The 25,779-nt window shown below is 41.1% G+C and overlaps 1 protein-coding gene and 1 non-coding gene across 2 annotated transcripts; one reads left to right on the forward strand and one right to left on the reverse strand.

The window, feature by feature from the left end:
* Positions 1–965: 965 nt before the first annotated feature.
* Positions 966–3,679, forward strand: LOC110937719 (cytochrome P450 76T24). The gene is made up of 3 exons (XM_022180170.2): positions 966–1,450; positions 2,351–2,779; positions 2,947–3,679. The coding sequence occupies exons 1-3, from the start codon at positions 1,001–1,003 to the stop codon at positions 3,556–3,558; spliced, it is 1,491 nt and encodes a 496-aa protein (XP_022035862.1). The 5' UTR covers positions 966–1,000; the 3' UTR covers positions 3,559–3,679.
* Positions 3,680–18,696: 15,017 nt separating this feature from the next.
* Positions 18,697–18,803, reverse strand: LOC118491767. Its single transcript, XR_004892212.1, has one exon. It is a non-coding gene; the product is annotated as a small nucleolar RNA R71 (small nucleolar RNA).
* Positions 18,804–25,779: the final 6,976 nt, after the last annotated feature.

Consider the following 25,779-nt stretch of genomic DNA (forward strand, 5'->3'; position numbering starts at 1 on the left):
CACCAAGCTACAAACAAACAAGAACATCACTCAAAACTAAACTTGCACCAATCTGCACATTCCAAAGTAGAGGTGTGAAAAAAACGAATTATCCGATAAAACCGAACCAAATTAACAACCGGTGGGTCGATAATTGATTGTTTTGAAAACCGAAAGTAGTGGGTCGGTTATGGTTACCAATGTTTCAATTGGTTAAACGTTTCTTAAAATTTATGAGTTATATCATATCGTTTTGGTTGAATTTTGTTTGAATTTATTGTTCGTATCGTATTTTTTTTGTTTGAATATTTTTTTTGTCTGAATAATCAGTGATAATCGGTATTAATATTATAGATTATAGTAATTTTTTAATACTATGTAATACATAAATATATACAAAAGTGCAATTACAATTTATTTCATTCGTCAAAAAAAAAAATTATGAGTTATTTCTAGCTAGACGTAAATTCATGGTTAACCGACCCATAACTAATCGTTATAACCATCAAAACCGATTAACCATGATCGATCAGTTATGGTTATGATTTTCTATTAACCAACATCACGGTTATGGTTATAGTTTTTAGCCAACACCGGTTCGCCATTGAAGATCAACATATTGAGGGCATCAGCTTTCACATACGTAGTTTTTGTTCAGTGGTTGGTTGTTTTGATCTTCTAGATTTGTAATCTGTGTAAGTTTTGTCTATGTATTTGTGCTAGAAATTTTCGTTGTTTATATTATTATATATGAAATCTATTTGTTTTCACGGTACCGTTTACAGCATTGAACCGGGTCCATCGCTATCTCTTCTCCAGTGGCACGTGACATCTCTTAATAAAACAAAAGTTAAGATATGTTGGGCCAGTTGAGTCTCTAGCCACATGTCTCACAATAACTTGAGTGTCATCGCTTAACAAGTTTAGATATGTTGGGCCAGGTGAGTCTCTAGCCACATGTTTCACAATAAATTGAGTGTGATCGGTTACCAAAAAAAGACATCCCCTCAACATACCAAAAATGGATAATTATCTCACCTTCTCTGTCCTATTTTCTTTCCTTTTAACATTCGTCTATGCGATCACCATCTCCAGCCGCCGCAACTCACGCCTTCCGCCAGGGCCTTTCCCTTTTCCGATCATTGGAAACCTTTTACACCTCGGCGACAAGCCCCACCAATCTCTTGCCACACTCTCCAAGCGTTACGGTCCTTTAATGTCGCTTAAGCTTGGAACTAGAACAACCATTGTCGTTTCATCACCCGATATTGCCAAAGAGTTTTTTCAAAAACATGACCATTTGTTCTCTAGCCGATCAATGCCCGACACTGCAAGGCTGGTGGACCACGATAAGTACTCCATGGTGTGGCTTCCAGCGGGAGATCAATGGCGAAGACTACGAAGAATAACCAAAGAGTATATATTATCAGTGCAACGTCTAGATGCTAGTGAACCACTCCGCCAAAAGAAGGTACATGATGTCTACTAGCAAATATTCGAAAACTTTCGACTAAAGCGTTAGCTTAATAAAAAAAAGGCGTATAGATCTTGAAGCTAAGGTACTTAAAAAGTGTATCCTTAAATTAATAAAAAGAGTTTTATAATTTCTAAGCTTTATTGGCCAGACACGAGTTGGGTAAAAAAATTCATGTAGCAAACGTATCTATAAGAGTTTATTCTTTTAAATGACAAAGGTTACATTGGTCCTACTCCTACTTCTAAACTACACCAATAAATAGTAAAAGTACACCCAATGTCAGGATTTAAACCGTGATCTTTTCTCTTAAAAAATATTAAAGAATCAATTTTAAATATTTACTGGTCTTTTCTCTTAAAAACTATTAAAGAATCAATTTTAGGTATTTAAATAACTTATGAAAAAGATTAGTTCAAACATGTTATCTGTAGTACTTGAAGATTTTTATTAGAGTTAAATGTCATTTTAGTCTCTGTGGATTGAGCCATTTTACCAGTTTAGTTCAAAGGTTTCATTTGTCGTATGTGGGTCTAAAAAGGTTTCACCGTTGCCATTTTAGTCCATTGGGTTAACTTCATCCATTTTTTTTTGGTAACGAGAAGGGCAATTCAGTCATTTTATATGTAATTCTGTGAACTAGAAGGGCAATTCGGCAGTATAAAATGACCGAATTGCCTTTCTCGTTAACAGGATGGAGTTAATCCGGTGTACTAAAATGGTAGCGGTAAAACATTTTTGGACCCACATGCGAAAAATGAAACATTTAGACTAAACTGGCAAAATGGCCCAAACCACAAGGACTAAAATGACATTTAACTCTTTTTATTATTTCAATTGTTGAACATATAGATCAGGAAGTGTCTGACCTGTGTAACGTCTCATTTTAATTTCTAGGTAAAAGAACTTCTCGATCATGTTAATCATTGTTGCACAAGTGAAAAGGCTGTGAACATAGGTGGAATGGCATTTACGACGTTACTTAATGTACTGTCAAACTACATGTTTTCTATGGATCTTGCCCAGTATGATTCTTTGTCATCACAAGAATTCAAGGATAATGTTTGGGCTATACTAGAAATTGTAGGGAAGCCAAATATAGCCGACTATTTTCCAATTCTTAAAATGTTTGATCCCCAAGGGTTACTACGACGCGCAAATGTTCATGGTAACAAGATATTGACTATCCTGGATAGGGTTATCGATCAACGGTTGCAAACAATATCAACTTTAACAGCAAACAACGATGTGTTGGACTTGTTGCTCAACCTTACCCGAAAGGATGAAACCATGTTCAATCAAAATGACATGAGACATTTGTTTTTCGTAAGTAAAACATTTTTTAGTATGTCAACAACTTAGTGATTGTAATGGTTAATTGAGACATTAACATGTCATGGTGATTTTCTATTTTCACATAGTAGGACAAGACCCAGGTAAGTTTTTCTTTAGATATTGACTCATACAACTTATCATTTCTAATTTTGTTGTAGGTTTTATTTATTGCGGGAACTGATACAACATCGAGCGTGTTGGAATGGGCCATGGCTGAACTTATTCACAGCCCAAATAAATTGGAAAAGGCTCGCTCAGAGGTTATCAAATTCATGGAAAACAAGAAGAATATAATACAAGAATCAGATATCTCTCAACTCCCTTATCTGCAAGCTGTTATAAAAGAAACTCTTCGTTTACATCCCCCAGCCCCTTTTCTTGTCCCTCACCAAGCCATACAAGACGTAGAAATCCAAGGCTTCATGGTTCCTAAAAATGCACAAATTCTTTGTAATGTGTGGGCAATGGGACGAGACCCAAAACTTTGGTCACATCCAGAAACGTTCATGCCAGAGAGGTTTTTGGAGGAAGTCAATGTTGACTATAGAGGCCAAGATTTTGAACTCATTCCGTTTGGTGCTGGAAGGAGGATATGTCCGGGGTTAAATATGGCGTATAGAATGTTGCATATAATGTTAGGTTCTTTGATTCAGAAGTTTGATTGGAAGCTCGAAGGAAACATGAGAGTACAAGATATGGATATGGGCGAGAAGTTTGGGCTCACGTTGCAAAGAAGTGTACCACTTAAGGCTATTCCACTCAGACTTTAATGGGTTTTAAACAGGTGTATTTATATTGTTTAAACAAGAATAAAAAATGTATTAGTAAATTGTGTAACCGTATAATGTAACTAATGTGCTTATATTCGTGGTTCTAAGATAATGATTTAGTGACCTTGGTCTATGTTCACTTTTATTCGACTATTTTTGTTGTATCCCTGGATATGGTGTAGCTTGAAGCCAATCTTCCAATCAACAGGATGCCTTGAGTAGTCGTGAAGTTAGCCTAACACTTGAACTTGTTAACAAATTGAATTCTTGGTGTTCACTTGTAACACCCGCATCCCAGGATAAGCTCTAGGGAGTGTTACGCGTCGGATATACTGAACACATAGTAACTAGCGTATTCACAACGGAAGTTTCAAATTTTATTTAAACATTAAAGAGTATTATGCAACTCTCATATTATACAATAATATTATATCATTTTAACTATACTAGATATCTAAATCTTCAGCAGCCCTCTAGACCTCTATCTCTTCATATTCTAGTCCCAATATCTGCAATTCCTGCAATCACATGGCACCTAGGATGTGTGCCGAAAAATAATTGGGACTCGGCATAAACTGGTGAGTTCATGAACATAAATGATTTTATTCAAAACATAAATTTATCGACTATAACATCAATCAGATATAATCATGGCAAATAGATAAGAATAAAGTAAGCACATTATGTTCACATAACAAGGCTATGTATACAAACTCTACTGGCTAAATCAGATACATACAATCAGCCCTCAATCATCCTATTAATCATTGCCTAATATTACAGATGCTATAATGTAACACCCGAAAATATAAATCCTCATATTAGAAAATTCAAAGAATTAATAAACAAGAATTTACCAACTAGGAACTTAACCTAGTTAAAAATTTAGTCTTGAAATAAACTCATAATATGGTTAAAACACTTAAACTTGGAGAAAATGGTAGTTAAGGGACTGAACTTGTCAAAAATTGAAAGTTTAATCCTAATTGTGACAAAACCAAACCAAACACACCAAAATTGGTGTGCCTGGTTGACAGAAGCAAGAGAGGGGCGACCCCCATCTTCCAAAACCCTAACTTTTCACAAAAAGCTCAAATTGAAAGCCCAAATCAAGTCCAAAACGAAATCTAAACATAGATTAGTGATCCTCATCACAAGAGGATTCCAAGGTATGTAAAAACTTGTGTTAATTCTTCGTTTGAAATTCTCATGATTTTAGAAAATCTGAGAATTTATGTTGCATGTGTGTTATTAGGTTTGATTAGAAGTGATGAGATGTTTAGAAGTGAAACCTAACTGATTTCATGCTAAACCATGACCAAATTCAGGAGAATCCCATAAACACCTTGAAGGTGGGTTGTGGGTTTTACATGATGATGATGAACTCTAGGGTTTGAGTGGTTATTTTAGTGTAAATTGACCTTGGAAGATAGTTCCAGAAAGATGTGATGTTTACATGATATATGATGGCTAAATCGAAGTTAAGTTAACTAATTAGCAATCCATAAACATGAAAACGAATAATATAGAAATTCTGCCCTCATGATGTTCGTTGAAATGCCTCAAAGAAGGCTTAAAAACTGAATTGTCAAGTTTTAAACGCATAAATATGAAATATGACGAATGTGCGTTATGTGTGTAAAACATGGAGTTCTAAACATAAAGTGCTTGAACTCTTTAGGGAAGGAAGCCGGGGCATCTAGCGGACAAACCGGTGTGGATGCACGTTTGAAGGGTTTACTTTAAAGGTATGTAACATGACTCGTTACATTATGTGAAATTAGATCATTGTAGTTGATTATCAAAATTACTAGTTATTATGAATTGAAGCGATGGCATTGTTGCATTGAATACTTGGGTGAATAATGAATTAAACTCGTTGGTAGTTGTCATAAAGGAAGGAATTCCATAGACAAGCCAAACGGGTCAAATAATCAAGTAAAACATGATCTACATTCCGGAACATGATAGATTGTTGTATGTAGTTGGTTATATTAGGACGTACTAGAAATATCAGACTTTTATTACATTGATAATGCAGAATACTGAAACCCGAGAGTTGGGATTTTGGTTGTAATGCTTAAACCAAACAAAAACATGAATTCCCAGGTGCTACCGTAAATTCACCGTAATTTACGGTAGATATTAATGATTTACGGTGGTTTTCTACTGATTTACGGTGGATCCAAGAATTTCCAGCACTCACCGTAATTTACGGTGGCACCGTAAATTACGGTGGAGCCTGGAAAACTTTTATATTTTTGTTGTTTTCAATGTGATGTTAAACCTTGAAATCCTTTTATTTATAAACGTCTAAACTAATGATTTATTGGTTGATCATAGGTAATTAGGTGGGTCACATGGATGGCGATCAAGTGATTTGATGATGAACCGAACACTCCACTTCGAAGCTTCCGCTATGTTTTGAACTTGTTAATTAGTTGTTCTTTGGTTGTAAACAAATTCTTAAACGACTTAGTACGTTCTACCTTAGTCTTTAGTAGACTAAGGTGTGTAATATTTTTGAAATTTATGTTAAGCTATCATCTTTTGGTATAAAATAGCTATTAATTCTAGTATAAATTCAAGGGTGTAACATATAAATATTCGATTCCATAGTTATTACCAATCAGATACAACAACACATCCTATTTTAGAAACGGTTCAGAGGAACTCACCTTGCTAGCTTGTAGTTCTTGAGCCTTTAGATAATTAAGCTTCTTGTAAGTCTATAGTCCTGGTTCTTAGTCTTCTGATTCTAACCCCTAATTTCACACAATGTAATCCGTATTAGTGTATAAACCCAACTCAAACTTTAACGATAATCACAAGATCAGAACCTCAACATAGTTAGCAAAGTATGGCCTTATCCAGGCTACACTTTGGCATCCGTTGGTTGGTTTCAGATCAATTGGATAGGGTATCGTTTTAGTGATTAGGGTTTAATACACGAGAATACAGAGAAACAGAGTAACGAAGGATATAGAGATCGATTTCAGAGATCGAAAGTGTGCGAAAGTTTATGTCCCATACTGGCCTTTATATAGCCCACATGGTATTCCCAGGCGTGTCAAGGGAGGAAACAGGGTCTCTCACGCGTGTCGCCTGGAGGGTCAGCCTGGCCTAGGTTGCTGTAACACCCCGTGTTTCGAAAGTCGAAGTCAACATTGAAGTCAAAGGAAGAAAAGATTGCTAGTTGCGATCTGTCACTCCTTGCTCAACTAACTGTTTTGACTTCTTTGACTTGTAGATAGTCTTATTATGCTTTTACGTTAGTTGTATTATGTGGAGTACTTGTTAATAATCGAGGTTTAATCGCTATTTATCAAAGTTTATCGCATGTTTTATCGCTTATCGCATCGCAATCGCAATCGCAGCTCGAATTATGCGCTCTGGATAGTGTTTTACGTGTGTGTGTGTGTGCCCTTATGTGTTACTTATGCATGTTTATTATGTTTATGTCGTGGTGATTAATCGAAACGCCATCGCAATGATATCGCAATCGAATCGCAAACGCTAAACACAAGACACTTAGGATGATTGTATGTAGATATATTAGTTGGGATTAAAAGTAATTTAATGAGAAACTCTATCGCATCGCAACGCTCGTCACGCGAATCAAAACAGCAAAACTCGTCGCGCCGAACACTCCAATCGAGTTACCACCAGATCGAGTTGCCACCCGATCGGGCTGCCACCCGATCGACCAGCCACCTTCCCCCACTTTCCTTTTATGGAAACCCTATAAATACCCCTCATATGTCAACATCACTTGATGTTGACAGCTCTCACTCGACCAGCTCGCTCCAGCCTCTATTTCTTCCGATTTCTCGCGAATCTTGTAAGTTTTCAACCTAAATCTTGTACTTTCTTGATCTACACGCACTCCTGCACCTTTCTATCTTTTGAATCTTAAATTTTAACCGTGAAATCACCGGATTTGAGGTGTTCTAGGTTGATGTCATCATGGTATTCATATGAACTTCATGTTTTGGCTCAAATCCACCAAGAACAACTTAGATCTGAACGATTTCCACATGAATGATCAAAGATCTTGCCTAGATCTGAACATAATCATGGTGAAAAGGATTGAAAGATGGTTTTCTAACTTCCTTGCAACTCTTTTACACTCAATGCACTCAAAACCGATAGAATCGGAGCTCGATCTGATCTTCTACTCTTTCTTAGTGATGTATTGGTTCAAGATCTGATTCTACCGAAGAGGCAACCGATTCCGGTTAAACACGAACTACCGTCATGAACCCGTGAAACGGGTCGGATTTGGGTGATTCCTATCCGAACGGGTCATAAGAGTCTTAACGAGTTTCTGTTGTTTAGCACGTTATCACACTGCCTCGAACAAAACGCAAACTATCAAACGACCAAGTATCAAGACGATCAGGCTATCGGGATGGATTGTCGTCCGATCGGATTGCCGTCCGGTCGGATTGCCACTCGATCGGGTTGCCACCCGATCGGCTTGCACCTTGGTCCCACACTTAACTTTTATTTTCAAACTTTGAGGTTGAACATCGAACGGATTGTCGTCCGATCGGATTGCCACCCGATCGGACTACCACCCGACCATGTGATGTTTTGACTTCAACACTTAAACAATATTCAACACGTTCAGTACGGTTAGCCACCCGATCGGATTGCAATCCGATCAAGTGACAAATTGCTGTGAACTTGTTCTCACTATAGTGTCCTACCAATCGGATTGTCGCCCATTCGGATCGTCGTTCGATCGATCTACCTGAAGAGTAGAGAGACTTATTTGTTTTCAAAATGCTACAACGAAAACTTCAAAAGGCAAGCCATCATACACAAACACATCCATCCCAAACGAGGTAACAATCCAATCGAATGGTCACCCGATCGGATGACCATCCAAACAGATTGTCACCCGATCGACCGGCCACCCGATCGGATTGCCACCCGATCGGATTGTCGTCCGATCCATTGACACTTCACACCGTTTTACGTGTCGCTTATCGTTTATGCAATCGTTTTGATCAGGCTAATCTCACTCTAGCGCTCCCTTCAATCCATCATCGTTGTGAGTATACTCAACCATTTTTGCTTTATGCACTTTTGGGTGCCACATACGTTACTTATTCTAAAACACATCGAACACACTAAGCAATACTTTAACGCTAACCGTTACCGCATGTTATACGTGATTTAATGAATGCTTGTTTGTTATGTTTACACATGGATTGTTGTCTACCTGCCTTAGCAACGATAGTACTATAGTTTGGACTCAGCACTTGTTCACTTAGGGGTTGTTAAGAACAATTAATTACATGGCTCACAGTGGTGAGTGTGTATTACGAACTGCCTCGGGCAGTCAACCCGCAATCATTGGTATTCATAGGATCATGTCGATAACTTACGTGCTTCATTTCACACTGTGTACGTGCTGGTTATGCGTAAACAATTTCGAACTCTATTATATCTATTAAACTTGTATACTCACCTTTACACTATGTGTATTGACTTTTTCTTTAACCTATGTGGCAGGTGCTTAAGATGTTAATTTGCTTGGATTGCTGTGAAATCGAGGCTAGGAAAGAGTCTAGAAACAAAGACAATTTATTTCTATTTATTTAAATCTGAGTTGTCGGAACATGCTTTTGTTTGAAGAATATCTATGTCTGTAATAACTATTTTATCTTATGGGTCATGGTATGCGACGTGATATTTAAACTATTCGGTAATTTAGTCGTTATGGAATTTCTTTGAACAGTCTGTTTCGCTCATTGCCGCGCCCCGATGATTCCGCCATCGGTTGGGGTGTGACAGATTGGTATCAGAGCCATAACTATAGGGAATTAGGCAAGACTCGACCTAGTCCCAGTCGATGTCTTAGAAACGACCTAGTCTATAGTTAGGTACCAACAGACCAACTTTGGAATACCTTTAGGGGTATTGTACGAGCTTACTTGCTATTTCTCGCTATTCTCGCTTGCACTACACTATCCCTGCACTCTAATTTTCGAAAATAAACGAGTGATTAGGTCGAGACTAGGTGTGAAAACCGCCAACTCTCGACTAAATTGCTTGTTCGACCCGCATTTTTATCTACCAACAAGAGAATTTGCGTTGAACCAAGAGTGAAATCCATACTTTGACGCAAATTTCTTCTTTATTTTATCAAGACAAGGAATGAAGTTGTTAAGACAGGGGTGAAACCCGAACCTTGACGACTTGTTCCGATCTCTACTTTGTTTTACAAAACTCTCACCAAAGTCTCGACGGACTCCAACGACTTGAAGTCACGGTGAAACTGAAAGGATACGTGCCATCCGCCCAAATTCGAGGCGAGAGCACAATCCCGAAGGTCAAAATGTGTACTGAAAATCCCTGTGAATAGTCGAATCACTTTGGGTAGTCGATGTCTATCGAGCCCAAGACAATCTATTTCTCGATTTTATGTGTTTCGATTTTGAGCTCGCTACTGTCGACTCTGATATTTGCCGATTTTATGTGAATTTTATGTGCTTTATCTGTTATATGTTTCCAGTGATTTATTCGCTTTTTGCTTTCACTTTAATCGACACACACGACTTACGCTGCACAACTACCTCGAAACGCTGACAAATCGCCGCTACTTGAGGAATGACTTTACGCTATGTTGCTCGCTGTATACTCGCTAATCGCAATCGCTATTCTCGAATGCGCGCGAACTGTGAATGATAGGTTTCTGTATTGTGACTGCTTCTATGTGCCTCTATGTGCCCTTTGTGCTCTATGTGCCCTATGTGCCTTACGTGCTTATGTGAATCTGTGCTTATGTGCCTACGTGTTTATGTGTTACGTGAACGTGTTCCTGAGCTTTAGTAGTATTAGGTGTGTGAGGTGAGATTCGATTATGTTGTGTCTTAGTCCTATGGCGATGTCTGTTGCAAACAATGTCGTCATCTGGATCCCATCACTCGCGCGCTGCTCGCCAGAGCCAGAAAGACAGTTGTTGCTCTCGTCGCCAAGAAAATGGCGAAGGTGGTTCCTCAGATCGTGAGTGAACTATATGAAAATGTGAGCAAATCGTCAGAAGAGTCCAGGACTGAAACCCCTAAAGCTGCTTTCAGCTTCAAGCAGTTTAAAGCTTGCGGACCGAAAGAATTCACTGGCGAAGATGGCCCTACGGCTTTGTTTTAATGGTTTGGTTCGATCGAGGTCACCCTGTGCCAGAGTGGTTGTCCTGATAATATCCACACTCTGAATGCTACCGGCGTCTTCCAGTCCCGCGCTCTAGACTGGTGGACGGCCGAGAGGAACAAACGCGGAAACGATGCAGCTTATGGTCTGTCATGAGACGAGTTGAAGAACGTCATGTTGGAAGAGTTCTGCCCTTCCCATGAGCGCCAAAAGTTGGAGGACGAATTCTGGCATATCAAGCAGAAGGATGGTGACAACGCTACTCTAACTGCTCGCTTCAAGCAGCTCAGTATAATCTGTCCTGATCAAGTCAAGACTGCTGATATGACGATCAAGAAGTACATTCGAGCGCTGCCGGATTGTGTTGTAGATTTTGTGCATGCTTCAAAGACAGCAACAATCGAAGAAACTTACCTGCTTTCCGCTGAAATCAACGACAAGCGAGTCAAGGCTGGTTTTTGGGATAAAGCTTCGAAGAACCTGCATCAAGCTACCACCGCCGCATCTGCTGAAACCGCCACCGCTGCCCCACAATCGTCAAAGTCCTCTCGTCGCAAGAGGAAGAACAACAACAGCAACTCCAGCAACAAGAACTGTGTTGTCACTACCGCTGCTCCCCTACAAGCTGTACCAGCTCAGCAGCAATCTCAGCACCGATAAGCTCCAGCACCAGTTACTCAAGCACCTCCTGCAAAACGTGCCTACACTGGTCCTCACCCTGCTTTCCCGACGTGTACTTACCATCATCCAGTGGGTATCGCCTGCCGATTTTGTGTGTATTGCAACATGTACGGCCACTTCACCGCCAACTGTCGTACAGGTCCTCGACAAGCACCAGCTCAAGCTACTGCTCATCAAGCTCTACTTCCCGCCCCTCAAGGCCAACAAGCGGCTCAGGCACCCGCGATCAACGCCAGAGTCTGTTTTGCGTGTGGTGATCCCAACCACTTCGCAAACATGTGCCCGAACAGGGTTGTGAAACAAAAGCCCCAGCAGCAGCAGCCTCAACAACAGCAACAGCCTCAGCAGCAACAGCAACAAGCCGCCCGCGCCAGAACTTTTAACATCGATGTGCGCCAAGCCCAAGCTGACAACAATGTGGTCAATGGTACGTTTCTTGTGAATGGTATTTATGCTTCGTTTTTGTTTGATACTGGAGCCGATAACTGTTTTGTATCGTTTGAGTTCGAAAAGCTCCTTAATCGCAAGCGTTCCCATTTCCCCTCGACGTTCGATGTTGAAGTCGCCACCGGAAGAACCGTCACCGTAAATTCTGTTCTTCGTGATTGTACTCTCGAGCTCAACAATAACATCTTCCCTATTGATCTCATTCCGATGCAGCTTGGTAGTTTTGACATCATAGTAGGCATGGACTTTCTTCGTGAAAACCATGTTGAAGTTGTGTGCTTTGATAAGATGATTCGATTCTCGCTTGCTAATGGTGACCAATTGTGTGTGTATGGTGAAACTCCTTCAAAAGGTCTCAAGCTCATGTCATGTGTCCAAGCTAGCAAGTATCTCCGCAAGGAATACAGGGCTTTCTTGGCTAATATTGTAGTAGCGGAGAAGGAAAAAAAGGAAAGACAGAAGTGAAAGATGTTCCCGTTGTTTGTGAATTTCCTCAGGTGTTTCCTGATGACCTTCCTGGCCTTTCTCCAAGTCGAGATATCGATTTCTGAATCGACCTCATTCCTGGAGCCAACCCTGTTGCTAAAGCTCCTTATCGGCTCGCTCCGTCCGAAATGCGTGAACTCTCGAGTCAGCTCCAGGAATTACTTAGTAAAGGCTTTATTCGCCCAAGCACCTCTCCATAGGGCGCGCTAGTCCTTTTCGTCAAAAAGAAGGATGGGTCGTTCCGGATGTGCATCGACTATAGAGAATTGAATAAGCTGACAATCAAGAACCGCTATCCCTTGCCTCGAATCGATGATTTGTTTGACCAGCTACAAGGAGCTACGTGTTTCTCGAAGATCGATCTACGCTCAGGCTATCACCAGTTACGCATCCAAGAGGAGGATATACCCAAAACCGCTTTTCGCAATCGTTATGGCCACTATGAGTTCGTTGTTATACCTTTCGGTTTAACCAACGCACCCGCGGTTTTCGTGAATCTGATGAATCGCGTATGTAAACCATTTCTGGACCGCTTCGTCATCGTGTTCATCGATGATATCCTGATCTATTCCAAGTCGAAAGCCGAACACGCGCAGCATCTACGTTTGGTTCTCGAACTGCTCCAAAGGAATCGACTCTTTGCCAGGTTCTCCAAATGCGAATTTTGGTTGGAGGAGGTTCAATTCCTCGGTCATATTGTCAATATCCAAGGTATTCATGTCGATCCCGCGAAGATTGAAACTGTTAAGAGTTGGGTTACACCGAAGAACCCGTCTGAAGTCCGTTCTTTTCTCGGACTAGCGGGCTATTACCGCCGATTTATCGAAGGATTCTCTAAAATTGTCGTGCCGCTTACCTCACTCACACATAAAGACAGATCCTTTGTTCGGGGAACTGAACAGGAGTCTTCCTTCCAAACCCTCAAGCACATACTTTGCAATGCTCACGTCCTTGCTTTACCCGACGGAAGCGATGACTTTATTGTCTACTATGATGCCTCGAACCTTGGTCTTGGTTGTGTGCTCATGCAACGAGACAAGGTTATTGCTTACGCGTCTCGTCAGCTCAAGATCCACGAGAAGAACTATACAACCCACGACCTCGAGCTAGGCGCAGTTGTTTTTGCATTAAAGATTTGGCGACACTACCTTTATGGTACAAAGTGTACGGTCTTCACCGACCATAGGAGCCCACAACACTTCTTCAGCCAGAAAGAAATTAATATGCGTCAATGCCGATGGGTAGAACTTCTCAACGATTATGACTGTGAGATTCGCTATCATCCAGGCAAAGCAAATGTCGTTGTCGACGCTCTAAGCCGACGAAGCTATCTGCATAACACCCACAATGTTCAAGCCCAACATCATCTCGAAACCTTTATCCGCGAAGCCCAACATGATTGCTTTACCGAGCGTACTTTGAAGAAGGAAAGGATCTATCACGATGGAGCCCATCTGGTGAATAAGTTGAATGGGATATTCCATTATCTGGACCAAATTTGGATCCCTAAGCGGACCGATTTACGACAGATTCTGATGGACGAAGCCCACAAGTCCCGATATTCTATTCATCCAGGTGCCGACAAGATGTACCAGGACCTTCGCTACAAGTACCGGTGGCCGGGCATGAAAAGGGATATCGCTCTCTATGTTTCGAAGTGCCTGACTTGCTCGAAAGTCAAGGTTGAGCATCAAAGACCCTCTGGCTTACTTGAGCAACCCCCGATCCCTATGTGGAAGTAGGAAAGTATAGCTATGGACTTCATAACAAAACTCCCGCGTACGCCATCAGGTCACGACAACATCTGGGTTGTCTTTGATTGTTTGGCCCAAATCTGCTGATTATTTTCTGCCAATACGGGAAGACTACAAGGTGGAAAGATTAGCCCGAATCTACACCAATGATATCATTTGTCGACATGGGACGCCTCGCGACATCATTTCTGACCGTGATGCTCGGTTTACCTTGCGTCTATGGGAAACGTTTCAGACGGCTCTTGGTACTACGCTTAATCTAAGTACCGCTTTTCATCCCTAAACCAATGGTCAGACTGAAAGAACAATTCGTACCCTTGAAGACATGCTCCGTTCGTGTGTCATAGACTTCGGTGGTAATTGGGACGCTTACCTGCCTTTAGTCGAATTCTCGTATAATAAGAGTTATCATTCCAGCATTCTAATGGCACCGTTTGAGGCATTATACGGAAGAAAATGTCGTCGCCTATTGAATGGCACGAGATCGGGCACTCGCAATTAACCGGTCCTGAGCTATTGCAAGAAACGACTGACAAAATCCTCCAAATTCGAGACAATTTGCTGAAAGCTCGGAGTCATCAGAAAAGTTACGCCGATAGACACGCAAGCCCCTTGAATTTGACGTTGGCAATCACGTACTCCTAAAGGTATCACCTTGGAAGGGTGTGGTCAGATTCGACAAGAGAGGGAAACTCGCGTCTCGATATGTTGGACCCTTTAAGATTCTGGAAAGGATTGGAAAAGTGGCCTACAGACTCGAACTACCGGAGGAACTTAGCAACGTCCACCCGACTTTCCATGTGTCTAACCTCAGAAAGTGTCTGGCTGAGCATGATTTGTTTGAACCTCTAGAAGATCTTCAAGTAAACGAAACACTACACTTCGTGGAGAAGCCTGTCGAGATCATGGATTGCCAAACCAACAGCTCAGACGCTCGCGCATTCCCATTGTGAAGGTTCGATGGGAAGGCAAACGAGGCGCAGCGTTCACTTGGGAACTCGAAAGCGACATGAAGGCGAAGTACCCGCAGTTGTTTGTTACGGCTTTGGCCTAATTTCGGGATGAAATTCCCTCAAGTAGGGGAGGTTGTAACACCCCGTGTTTCGAAAGTCAAAGTCAACATTGAAGTCAAAGGAAGAAAAGATTGCTAGTTGCGATCTGTCACTCCTTGATCAACTAACTGTTTTGACTTCTTTGACTTGTAGATAGTCTTATTATGCTTTTATGTTAGTTGTATTATGTGGAGTACTTGTTAATAATCGAGGTTTAATCGCTATTTATCGAAGTTTATCGCATGTTTTATCGCTTATCGCATCGCAGCTCGAATTATGCGCTCTGGATATTGTTTTACGTGTGTGTGCCCTTATGTGTTACTTATGCATGTTTATTATGTTTTTGTCGTGGTGATTAATCGAAACGCAATGGAAATGCTATCGCAATCGAATCGCAAACGCTAAACGCAAGATACGTAGGATGATTGTATGTAGATATAGTAGTTGGGATTAAAAGTAAATTAATGGGAAACTCTATCGCATCGCAACGTTCGTCATGCGAATCGAAACAGCAAACTCGTCACGCCGAACACTCCAATCGAGTGGCCAACCGATCGAGTTGCCACCCGATCGACCAGCCACCTTCCCCCACTTTCCTTTAATGGAAACCCTATAAATACCCCTCATATGTCAACATCACTTGATGTTGACAACTCTCACTCTACCAGCTCGCTCCAGCCTCTATTTCTTCCGATTTCTCGCGAATCTTGTAAGTTTTCAACCTAAATCTTGTACTTTCTTGATCTACACGCACTCCTACACCTTTCTATCTTTTGAATCTTAAATTTTAACCGTGAAATCACCGGATTTGAGGTTTTCTAGGTTGATGTCATCATGGTGTTCATATGAACTTCATGTTTTGGCTCAAATCCACCAAGAACAACTTAGATCTGAACGATTTCCACATGAATGATCAAAGATCTTGCCTAGATCTGAACATAATCATGGTGAAAAGGATTGAAAGATGGTTTTCTGATGTGTGTAAAATGCAACATATAAATTACATCAAATGAGGCATAAAACTAACCCTTTTTAAGTACTAATGTTGGAAAAAGAGTGTTTTTGTCTTACTTTTGTATTTTCAGGATGAAATGAGCTCAAATTCACAAAAGAAGCAAAAAGACAGCTAAATATAACATAAATACAAGAAAAGGAACAAAAGTGGATTGCCCGACCCCTCAACGGCATCTTCCCAAGCAAAATAGAGAAGGCAGAAGACTGAACACGCCCCGTGCTCAGCCAGCACGGGGCCGTGCCCAAGAAGCAGCAGAAAAGACAAACCTATAGAAGCTTCTATTGCCCACCACGGGGCCGTGTCCAGTGAGCACGGGGGCGTGGCGAAAGCACAGCAGGAGCATTAATTGTAATTGCGAATTACAATTAATGAAGAGAGAGAGTGTCAGACGGGCACGGGGGCGTGTCCAGCGGACACGGGGCCGTGCCCAGCCTTCTGTTCAGCCTATAAATAGGAGTGCTTGGTTTCATTTCAACTCATCCCTTGGCACACCACCTCTCTCACACTTCATCCACCACCCACCACCATCACAACACCATCATCCACCACCATCATCCATCGTCCATCATAGAGTGTGTGAGTCGTCTCGGGATCCAAGATTAATCATAAGAGTTCTTGACAATCAAGGCCATGTTTGCCTAAGTCTCTTACATCACTTGGTGAAGACAAGTGTTTAGTATAATACTTTTTATTTTTAATCTTTTGCACTTTTTATTTGGTTTTGTATTAATGACTTTAATAACTAGTTGCTTATGTTGAAGGTGATCTTTCCTTATCGTTTGTCCGTGGTGTCTTGGCATTATTTTACTGTCTATATAAAATAAAAGATTTTCACCATTCATATCTCCACGGTCTATATGGAGGTATGTTGGCTACCTGGTCGGAGGTTAAGGGAACGGTTTGGTAAGTGTCTTGCCCTTGTTCAGCGTTTAGAGGTCCTGCAAGGGACCTGGGTCAAATTTAGTAGGATCTCCTTCAATGCCCATAGGTATTGGATGGCGGGGATCCAAACTCTTTGACCCCCTCATAAGTTAACTACTATTAATACTATAATCCGGCTATTTAGTACTGTATCCTTGCTGACTCAGACTACTTAGTCGAGGGTAATGTCACCGCCAAAAGCGGGGCCTACCATAATTTGCATTAATAACTTAATTCATTATCTTTCAATAATCCGACCCTTTAGGATTGTATCCTTGCTGACTCAAACTACTGGGTTGAGGGTAACGTCGCCTTCAAAAGAGGGGCCTACTACAATAACTAAGATAATCTCTTAAACAAGTGCAAAAGTGCGAAAATAATCAAAGGTTATGCTAATACACGAGTCGGATCCAAGTGATTCATCTTGTCTATCTGTTTTTATTTTATTTTTATTTTTCAGCATTTAGTTAGTTTTTATTTTCTTAGTTTAAAAACCTTTTCTAACTTTTTGATTTGATTAGACGTTGAGGATAAATCGGTACTAAAAGCTCTTGTGTCCTTGGACGACCTCGGTATCTTACCAACACTATACTACGTCCACGATGGGTGCACTTGCCCATATGTGTGTTTAGTGTTAGTAAATATCGTGTTTTATAAATTTAAAACTTGGCTAAAAGTGTAAAAAGGGCTTAAAATATACATCAAAAATATAACACACTTCACGCACATCAAGTTTTTGGCGCCGTTGCCGGGGACACAAGGATTTTAAGAAAGTTAGGAATCAACAGCCTAATCATATTTTTTATTTTTCTTTTTATTTTTTTAGGATTTTCTTAGTTTTTCAGCTTCTGCAGAGCTCAGCACGGGTCGTGCCTGGTCGGACACGAGCCGTGCCCAGCATCGTTACTGGCAGTTTTTAGTTTTCCAAGTTACAGAAGGCTGACCACGGGGCCGTGGCGGTGCAACACGGGGTCGTGTCCAACTTTCCAGTAACTGGGATCTGGAAAACAATCACTGTAATTCCCACCACGGGCCGTGTTCGCTGAGCACGGGGCCGTGGTGAACCGTCTGACGAGCATTCTTTTCTGTTTTTATTGTAGGACTTGGAACCAGACGCCATTCTACGTAGTGTATGAGCTCCAGTTCTAATAAGGACATAAAAGAACCTCTAGAAGAACCCGAACGCTTTCTCAGAAAAAGACTAAAAGCTAAAAACCAAGAGAAAGTTTCGGGGAATCCACCTATGGCGGACCAACGTACCCTCATGGATTATCTACGACCCACCGTAGGTAACCTAGGCGCCGCTATCAATGCACCGAATGTTGAAGCCAATAACTTCGAACTTCGGCCGCATTTGATACAAATGCTCCAAAACTCCGCAACCTTCCATGGGCTTGCGGACGAGGATCCCCATCTACATATTACTAATTTCTTAGAAATATGTGATACCTTTCGGATCAATGGAGCATAAAATGACGTCATCCGCCTCCGAATGTTTCCTTTTTCACTAAAAGACCGAGCAAAAGCTTGGCTCAACGCCCTCCCAGCTGGATCGGTAAACACCTGGGATGAACTAGCCCAAAAATTTCTATATAAGTATTTCCCTCCCGCTAAAACGGCTAAATTAATGACTGAAATTAATACATATTCACAAGAGGACGGGGAATCCTTATATGAAACTTGGGAAAGGTTCAAGGAACTATTACGCAAGTGTCCACATCATGGCCTTGCGATATGGCAACAAGTATCCACTTTCTATAATGGATTGTTGCCACACACAAGGCAGACACTTGACTCTAGCTCCGGGGGACTTTTAGGTAATCGACGCCCGCATGAAATATATAACCAAATTGAGGAAATTGCTCAAACCAATTTTCAGTGGCACACTCCCCGAGGCAATAAATCTATTGCCCAGGGCGCCGATAAGGTTGATGAAAGCACTTCTTTACAAGCCCAAATCGAGGCCCTTTCTTCAAAAATAAAAAAATTAGAAATGACAAAACAGTCTCGGTTATGGCTTGTGAAGGGTGTGGTGGGCCACATGAAAATTGGAGTTGTATGAAAGAAACGGAAGATCAACAAGAGTCGGTAAGCTACATTGATAATAGACCTAGGCCGTCGGGTCCTCCAACGGGCACTTACAACCAAGGGTGGCGAAGTCACCCAAACCTTGGTTGGAGAGAGCCCGGCAATAGTAGTAACCAACAAACCCAACGAACAAACTTTCAACAACCAAGAAACGAGTCACAAAATTTCACTCAACAACAAGGTGGATGAGAAAGGCTTGAAGATACTGTATCTCGCCTCATCTCCGACACTGAAAAGAAAAACTCGGAAAGGTTTCTACAATTAGAATCAAATTTTAGAAATCAACAAGCTAGTATTCAAAACATAGAAAAACAATTAAATCAACTAGCTCAAAATTTTTCCGAGAGACCACAAGGTGCATTACCAAGCAATACCGAAACAAACCCAAAAGCGCAAGTTCATCTCATCACATTACGAAACCGCACCGTGGGGCCTGCGGAGGCACCACCGCCGACAGAAGAAACTGTACCCCGCCTTTGCAGGAGAAGAACTCCCCTCCATCATCAGAGCCTACCAAGGCTTCTCGAGTTCCGTACCCCGGTAGGTTAATTCGTCAAAAGACCAATGAGCAATTCGCAAAATTCGAAAGTCTATTAAAACAATTGCATGTCAATATTCCTTTTATTGATGTCCTAACCCAAATGCCCAAATACTCTAAGTTCATGAGGGACTTCCTCACTCATAAAAAGAAAATTGAAACTTTGCAATTAGTTAACTTAGGCGAAGAATGCTCTGCTCTCGTACTCAACAAACTTCCCCAAAAGAAAATCGATCCCGGAAGCTTCACGATTCCCTGCTCAATCAGGAATTCCCCCATTCGTAATGCACTAGCCGATCTTGGGGCTAGCATTAACCTCATGCCCTCATCAATGTTTAAAAGACTCGGCCTAGGAACAACGAGTCCTACAAAAATGAGCATACAACTTGCTGATCGATCCGTCAAATTCCCGCAAGGTGTCATCGAAAATGTCCTGGTAAAGGTAAGCAAATTCGTCTATCCGGCTGACTTTGTCATACTCGATATGGAGGAAGACACCGAGGTCCCCCTCATACTAGGGAGACCATTTCTTGCCACCGCACAAGCAGTGGTAGATATGAATGATGGAACGCTCACCTTGAGGTACGGGGATGATGAAGTAAAATTCGGAGTTGGGAAGAGAATAGAAGACGACGACCCGGTCAACTACATGAAGGTTATTGATTCGAGTTTGGATGCGGCTCTCCGACGGTGTAACATGGGATGCCAAACATCCCACTCAGAAAATATATAATCTCACATTGGGTCTAGCCAAGGACCCTTATAAACGTGGCGCACCACGGAGGCATTCCGCGGAACTATCCTTAGTTAGTTTAATCTTTTAGTTTTAGTTTTGCAGGAATAAAACACACCCATGGTGGTAAAGGATGAAAAGGGGAACGAGAAAAATGGCCCCATGCACAAGAACAAGGCAACCCGACACAAATTTCTCCATTACAGAAGGTTCAACACGGGTCGTGTCCAACCAACACGGCCCCGTGCTGAACCCTTGCAGAAAAATGCCCAGTTCAGGTAACTGGACACGGGCCGTGTTCACCAGACACGCCCCCGTGTCCAGGCTTCTGTCTCATTTCTTTAATTTTTGTTACTGCCACCTGAACACGGGGCCGTGTCCAGCCTGCCAGTAACATAAATCTTTGCTTTTTAACACCACATTACACATTCAATCAACCTAAAAATTTATTTTTGGGACACATTGAGGACAATGTGTAATTTAAGTGTGGGGGGGGAAGCTAAAACTTTGAAATTTTGCAAGTCCTATTAACAAGCCTTACACAAAACTCTATTGGAACCGCTAATCACCCCAAATTTTTTTCAGAAACTTTTCATTTTTTTACTTGTCTTGGTTTAATTTGGGAATAACAAGTTCTAAAAAGGTTATATTTATACAAATTTACAACCGATAGCGTCGTGATAAAAAGAACCAACATAAGAAAATTATGAAACGGCATGACAAGCTTGGTTAAAATTCGATTATATATACTTGATCACATAAAAACCCATTCCCACAAAAGTGAGTTTTGAGCCTTTATTGAGCATATAAATTTACATCTTTAGACTAAATGCTCATTTTTCGTTTCTTGTGTGAATAGCCGCTTGGTTCTTACGACTCTAGAACTTGGCACGACGATTCATTCCCAGTCCTTACCAACTTAAACCCAAGTAAGTAAATGATTGAGGCATTAGGACTAACCATTTTTCTTTCTACACCATTATTTTTCAATTTTTTTATCACCTACCCAAAACCCCCCTAGTTAACCCCTTTGAGCCTAAACCTTTCATTTCTTTACCCTAAAACCTTTTCACCCACCAAAAACCCTTTTTATTTTCACCCTTTATTTTAGTAACAAGCTCGGTTTTTCGTGTGACTAAAAAAATGGTGAAGTTAGAAATAAACAAACAAAGCTATTAAAACAAAAAGCTTGTTTGGAGAAATACTTTGAAATAAAAAGTCACTAAAACAAAGTGTTTTACAAAAACCGACGCTTTTTACGCTTTTCGCCCTTTTACTAACCACTAACCCAACCACCCACCTTTATCCCAAGCCTAACCCTTCACCCAAAAAGTCCTCTTGATATTTACAAAGGTATATAGTTAAAAAGGAGGAGGATTGATTGCTTGGCAAGCTTATGGTAGGAATAAGTTCCATGCCGCTCTCGAGTGATTCACTAAAAATACACCTTCGGCCGAGTGTTGAGTGATTTCTCCCGTGAGGTATGTGAACTTGTATATAAATGAAATTTTAAAAAGGCATGCTATGCCCAAATAAGTAATTTCTCTTATGAAACGTTCTAAATAAATCATAACGAATAGGATTGTAAATAAATAAAAATAAAACCAAAAAGATCTTGGATTCCCGACACTCTATGACAAGCCAAAAACCTTCTCTTCTACCCATTCCATTTGGGAGTGTAAGCCACATATTAAAGAGTTTTGCTTGAGGACAAGCAAAAGTTCAAGTGTGGGGGTATTTGATGTGTGTAAAATGCAACATATAAATTACATCAAATGAGGCATAAAACTAACCCTTTTTAAGTACTAATGTTGGAAAAAGAGTGTTTTTGTCTTCCTTTTGTATTTTCAGGATGAAATGAGCTCAAATTCACAAAAGAAGCAAAAAGACAGCTAAATATAACATAAATACAAAAAAAGGAACAAAAGTGGATTGCCCGACCCCTCAACGGCATCTTCCCAAGCAAAATAGAGAAGGCAGAAGACTGAACACGCCCCGTGCTCAGCCAGCACGGGGCCGTGCCCAAGAAGCAGCAGAAAAGACAAACCTATAGAAGCTTCTATTGCCCACCACGGGGCCGTGTCCAGTGAGCACGGGGGCGTGGCGAAAGTACAGCAGGCGCATTAATTGTAATTGCGAATTACAATTAATGAAGAGAGAGAGTGTCAGACGGGCACGGGGGCGTGTCCAGCGGACACGGGGCCGTGCCCAGCCTTCTGTTCAGCCTATAAATAGGAGTGCTTGGTTTCATTTCAACTCATCCCTTGGCACACCACCTCTCTCACACTTCATCCACCACCCACCACCATCACAACACCATCATCCACCACCATCATCCATCGTCCATCATAGAGTGTGTGAGTCGTCTCGGGATCCAAGATTGATCGTAAGAGTTCTTGACAATCAAGGCCATGTTTGCCTAAGTCTCTTACATCACTTGGTGAAGACAAGTGTTTAGTATAATACTTTTTATTTTTAATCTTTTGCACTTTTATTTGGTTTTGTATTAATGACTTTAATAACTAGTTGCTTATGTTGAAGGTGATCTTTCCTTATCGTTTGTCCGTGGTGTCTTGGCATTATTTTACTGTCTATATAAAATAAAAGATTTTCACCATTCATATCTCCACGGTCTATATGGAGGTATGTTGGCTACCTGGTCGGGGGTTAAGGGAACGGTTTGGTAAGGGTCTTGCCCTTGTTCAGCGTTTAGAGGTCCTGCAAGGGACCTGGGTCAAATTTAGTAGGATCTCCTTCAATGCCCATAGGTATTGGATGGCGGGGATCCAAACTCTTTGACCCCCTCATAAGTTAACTACTATTAATACTATAATCCGGCAATTTAGTACTGTATCCTTGCTGACTCAGACTACTTAGTCGAGGGTAACGTCACCGCCAAAAGCGGGGCCTACCATAATTTGCATTAATAACTTAATTCATTATCTTTCAATAATCCGACCCTTTAGGATTGTATCCTTGCTGACTCAAACTACTGGGTTGAGGGTAACGTCGCCTTCAAAAGAGGGGCCTACTACAATAACTAAGATAATCTCTTAAACAGGTGCATAAGTGCGAAAATAATCAAAGGTTATGCTAATACACGAGTCGGATCCAAGTTATTCATCTTGTCTATCTGTTTTTATTTTATTTTTCAGCATTTAGTTAGTTTTTATTTTCTTAGTTTAAAAACCTTTTGTAACTTTTTGATTTGATTAGACGTTGAGGATAAACCGGTACTAAAACCTCTTGTGTCCTTGGACGACCTCGGTATATTACCAACACTATACTACGTCCACGATGGGTGCACTTGCCCATATGTGTGTTTAGTGTTAGTAAATATCGTGTTTTATAACTTTAAAACTTGGCTAAAAGTGTAAAAAGGGCTTAAAATATACATAAAAAAATATAACACACTTCACGCACATCATTTTCTAACTTCCTTGCAACTCTTTTACACTCAATGCACTCAAAACCAATAGAATCGGAGCTTGATCTGATCTTCTACTCTTTCTTAGTGATGTATTGGTTCAAGATCTGATTCTATTCTACCGAAGAGGCAACCGATTCCGGTTAAACACGAACTACCGTCACGAACCCGTGAAACGGGTCGGATTTGGGTGATTCCTATCCGAACGGGTCATAAGAGTCTTAACGCGTTTCTGTTGTTTAGCACGTTATCACACTGCCTCGAACAAAACGCAAACTATCAAAACGACCAAGTATCAAGACGATCAGGCTACTGGGACGGATTGTTGTCCGATCGGATTGCCGTCCGATCGGATTGCCACCCGATCGGCTTGCACCTTGGTCCCACACTTAACTTTTATTTTCAAACTTTGAGGTTGAACATCGAACGGATTGTCGTCCGATCGGATTGCCACTCGATCGGACTACCACCCGACCATGTGATGTTTTGACTTCAACACTTAAACAATTTTCAACACGTTCAGTACGGGTTGTCACCCGATCGGATTGCAATCCGATCGAGTGACAAACTGCTGTGAACTTATTCTCACTAGAGTATCTTACCAATCGGATCGTCGCCCGATCGGATCGCCGTTCGATCGATCGACCTGAAGAGTAGAGATATTTCTCTGTTTTCAAAATTCTACAACGAAAACTTCAAAAGGCAAGCCATCATACACAAACACATCCATCCCAAATGAGGTAACAATCCAATTGAATGGTCACTCGACCGGATGACCATCTGAACGGATTGTCACCCGATCGGATTGCCACCCGATCGGTTTGCCGTCCGATACATTTTCACACCGTTTTACGCGTCGCTTATCGTTTATGCTATCGTTCTGATCATGCTAATCTCACTCTAGCGCTCCCTTCAATCCATCATCGCTGTGAGTAACTCGAACCCTTTTTGATTTATGCACTTTTGGGTGTTACATACGTTACTTATTCTAAAACACATCGAACACACTACAAAATACTTTAACACTAACCGTTATTGCATGTTATACGTGACTTAATGAATGCTTGTTTGTTATGTTTACACATGGGTTGCTGTTTACCTGCCTTAGCAACGATAGTACTATAGTTTGGACTCAACACCTGTTCACTCAGGGGTTGTTAAGGACAACTAATTACATGGCTCACAGTGGTGAGTGTGTATTACGAACTGCCTCGGGCAGTCAACCCGCAGTCATTGGTATTGATAGGATCATGTCGATAACTTACGTTCTTCATTTCACACTGGGTACGTGCTGGTTATGCGTAAACGATTTCGAACTCTATTATATCTATTAAACTTGTATGCTCGCCTTTACCACTATGTGTATTGACTTTTTCTTTAACCTATGTGGCAGGTGCTTAAGATGTTAATTTGCTTGGATTGCTGTGAAATCGAGGCTAGGAAAGAGTCTAGAAACAAAGACAATTTATTTCTATTTATTTAAATCTGAGTTGTCGGAACATGGTTTTGTTTGAATAATATCTATGTCTGTAATAACTATTTTATCTTATGGGTCATGGTATGGGACATGATATTTAAACTATTTGGTAATTTAGTCGTTATGGAATTTCTTTGAACAATCTGTTTCGCTCAGTGTCGCGCCCCGATGATTCCGCCATCGGTTGGGGTGTGACAGTTGCCACGTGTCCAGCATAGGTCTGACACATCCCTCGACGTCGTGACACGTGTCCCTGGCCGCCTTTTTGTCCAATCACATGTTTATCTTGATTTTCGTGCTGATATTTATCGCGTATGCTCGGGTCTCAATCCTAAATAGTTCGGCTTTTAATTGTGAGTCTAATAAGGGTACTTTTGTACGGGTTGGTTCACCGATCGCAAGTTTTCTTAACCGCTAAGTTTTCTGCGCACTTGGGATTTT

This window comes from Helianthus annuus, chromosome 4, assembly GCF_002127325.2.
Source record: "Helianthus annuus cultivar XRQ/B chromosome 4, HanXRQr2.0-SUNRISE, whole genome shotgun sequence".
Classification (NCBI taxonomy): Eukaryota; Viridiplantae; Streptophyta; class Magnoliopsida; order Asterales; family Asteraceae; genus Helianthus; species Helianthus annuus.

What these genes read in the sequence shown, in the direction of transcription:
- LOC110937719 (XM_022180170.2), top strand. Translation starts at nt 1,001, where the DNA reads ATGGATAATTATCTCACCTTCTCTGTCCTATTTTCTTTCCTTTTAACA. An exon ending in AACCACTCCGCCAAAAGAAG is followed by an intron (nt 1,451 to 2,350) that starts GTACATGATGTC and finishes TTTAATTTCTAG; the next exon opens with GTAAAAGAACTTCTCGATCA. An exon ending in ACATGAGACATTTGTTTTTC is followed by an intron (nt 2,780 to 2,946) that starts GTAAGTAAAACA and finishes ATTTTGTTGTAG; the next exon opens with GTTTTATTTATTGCGGGAAC.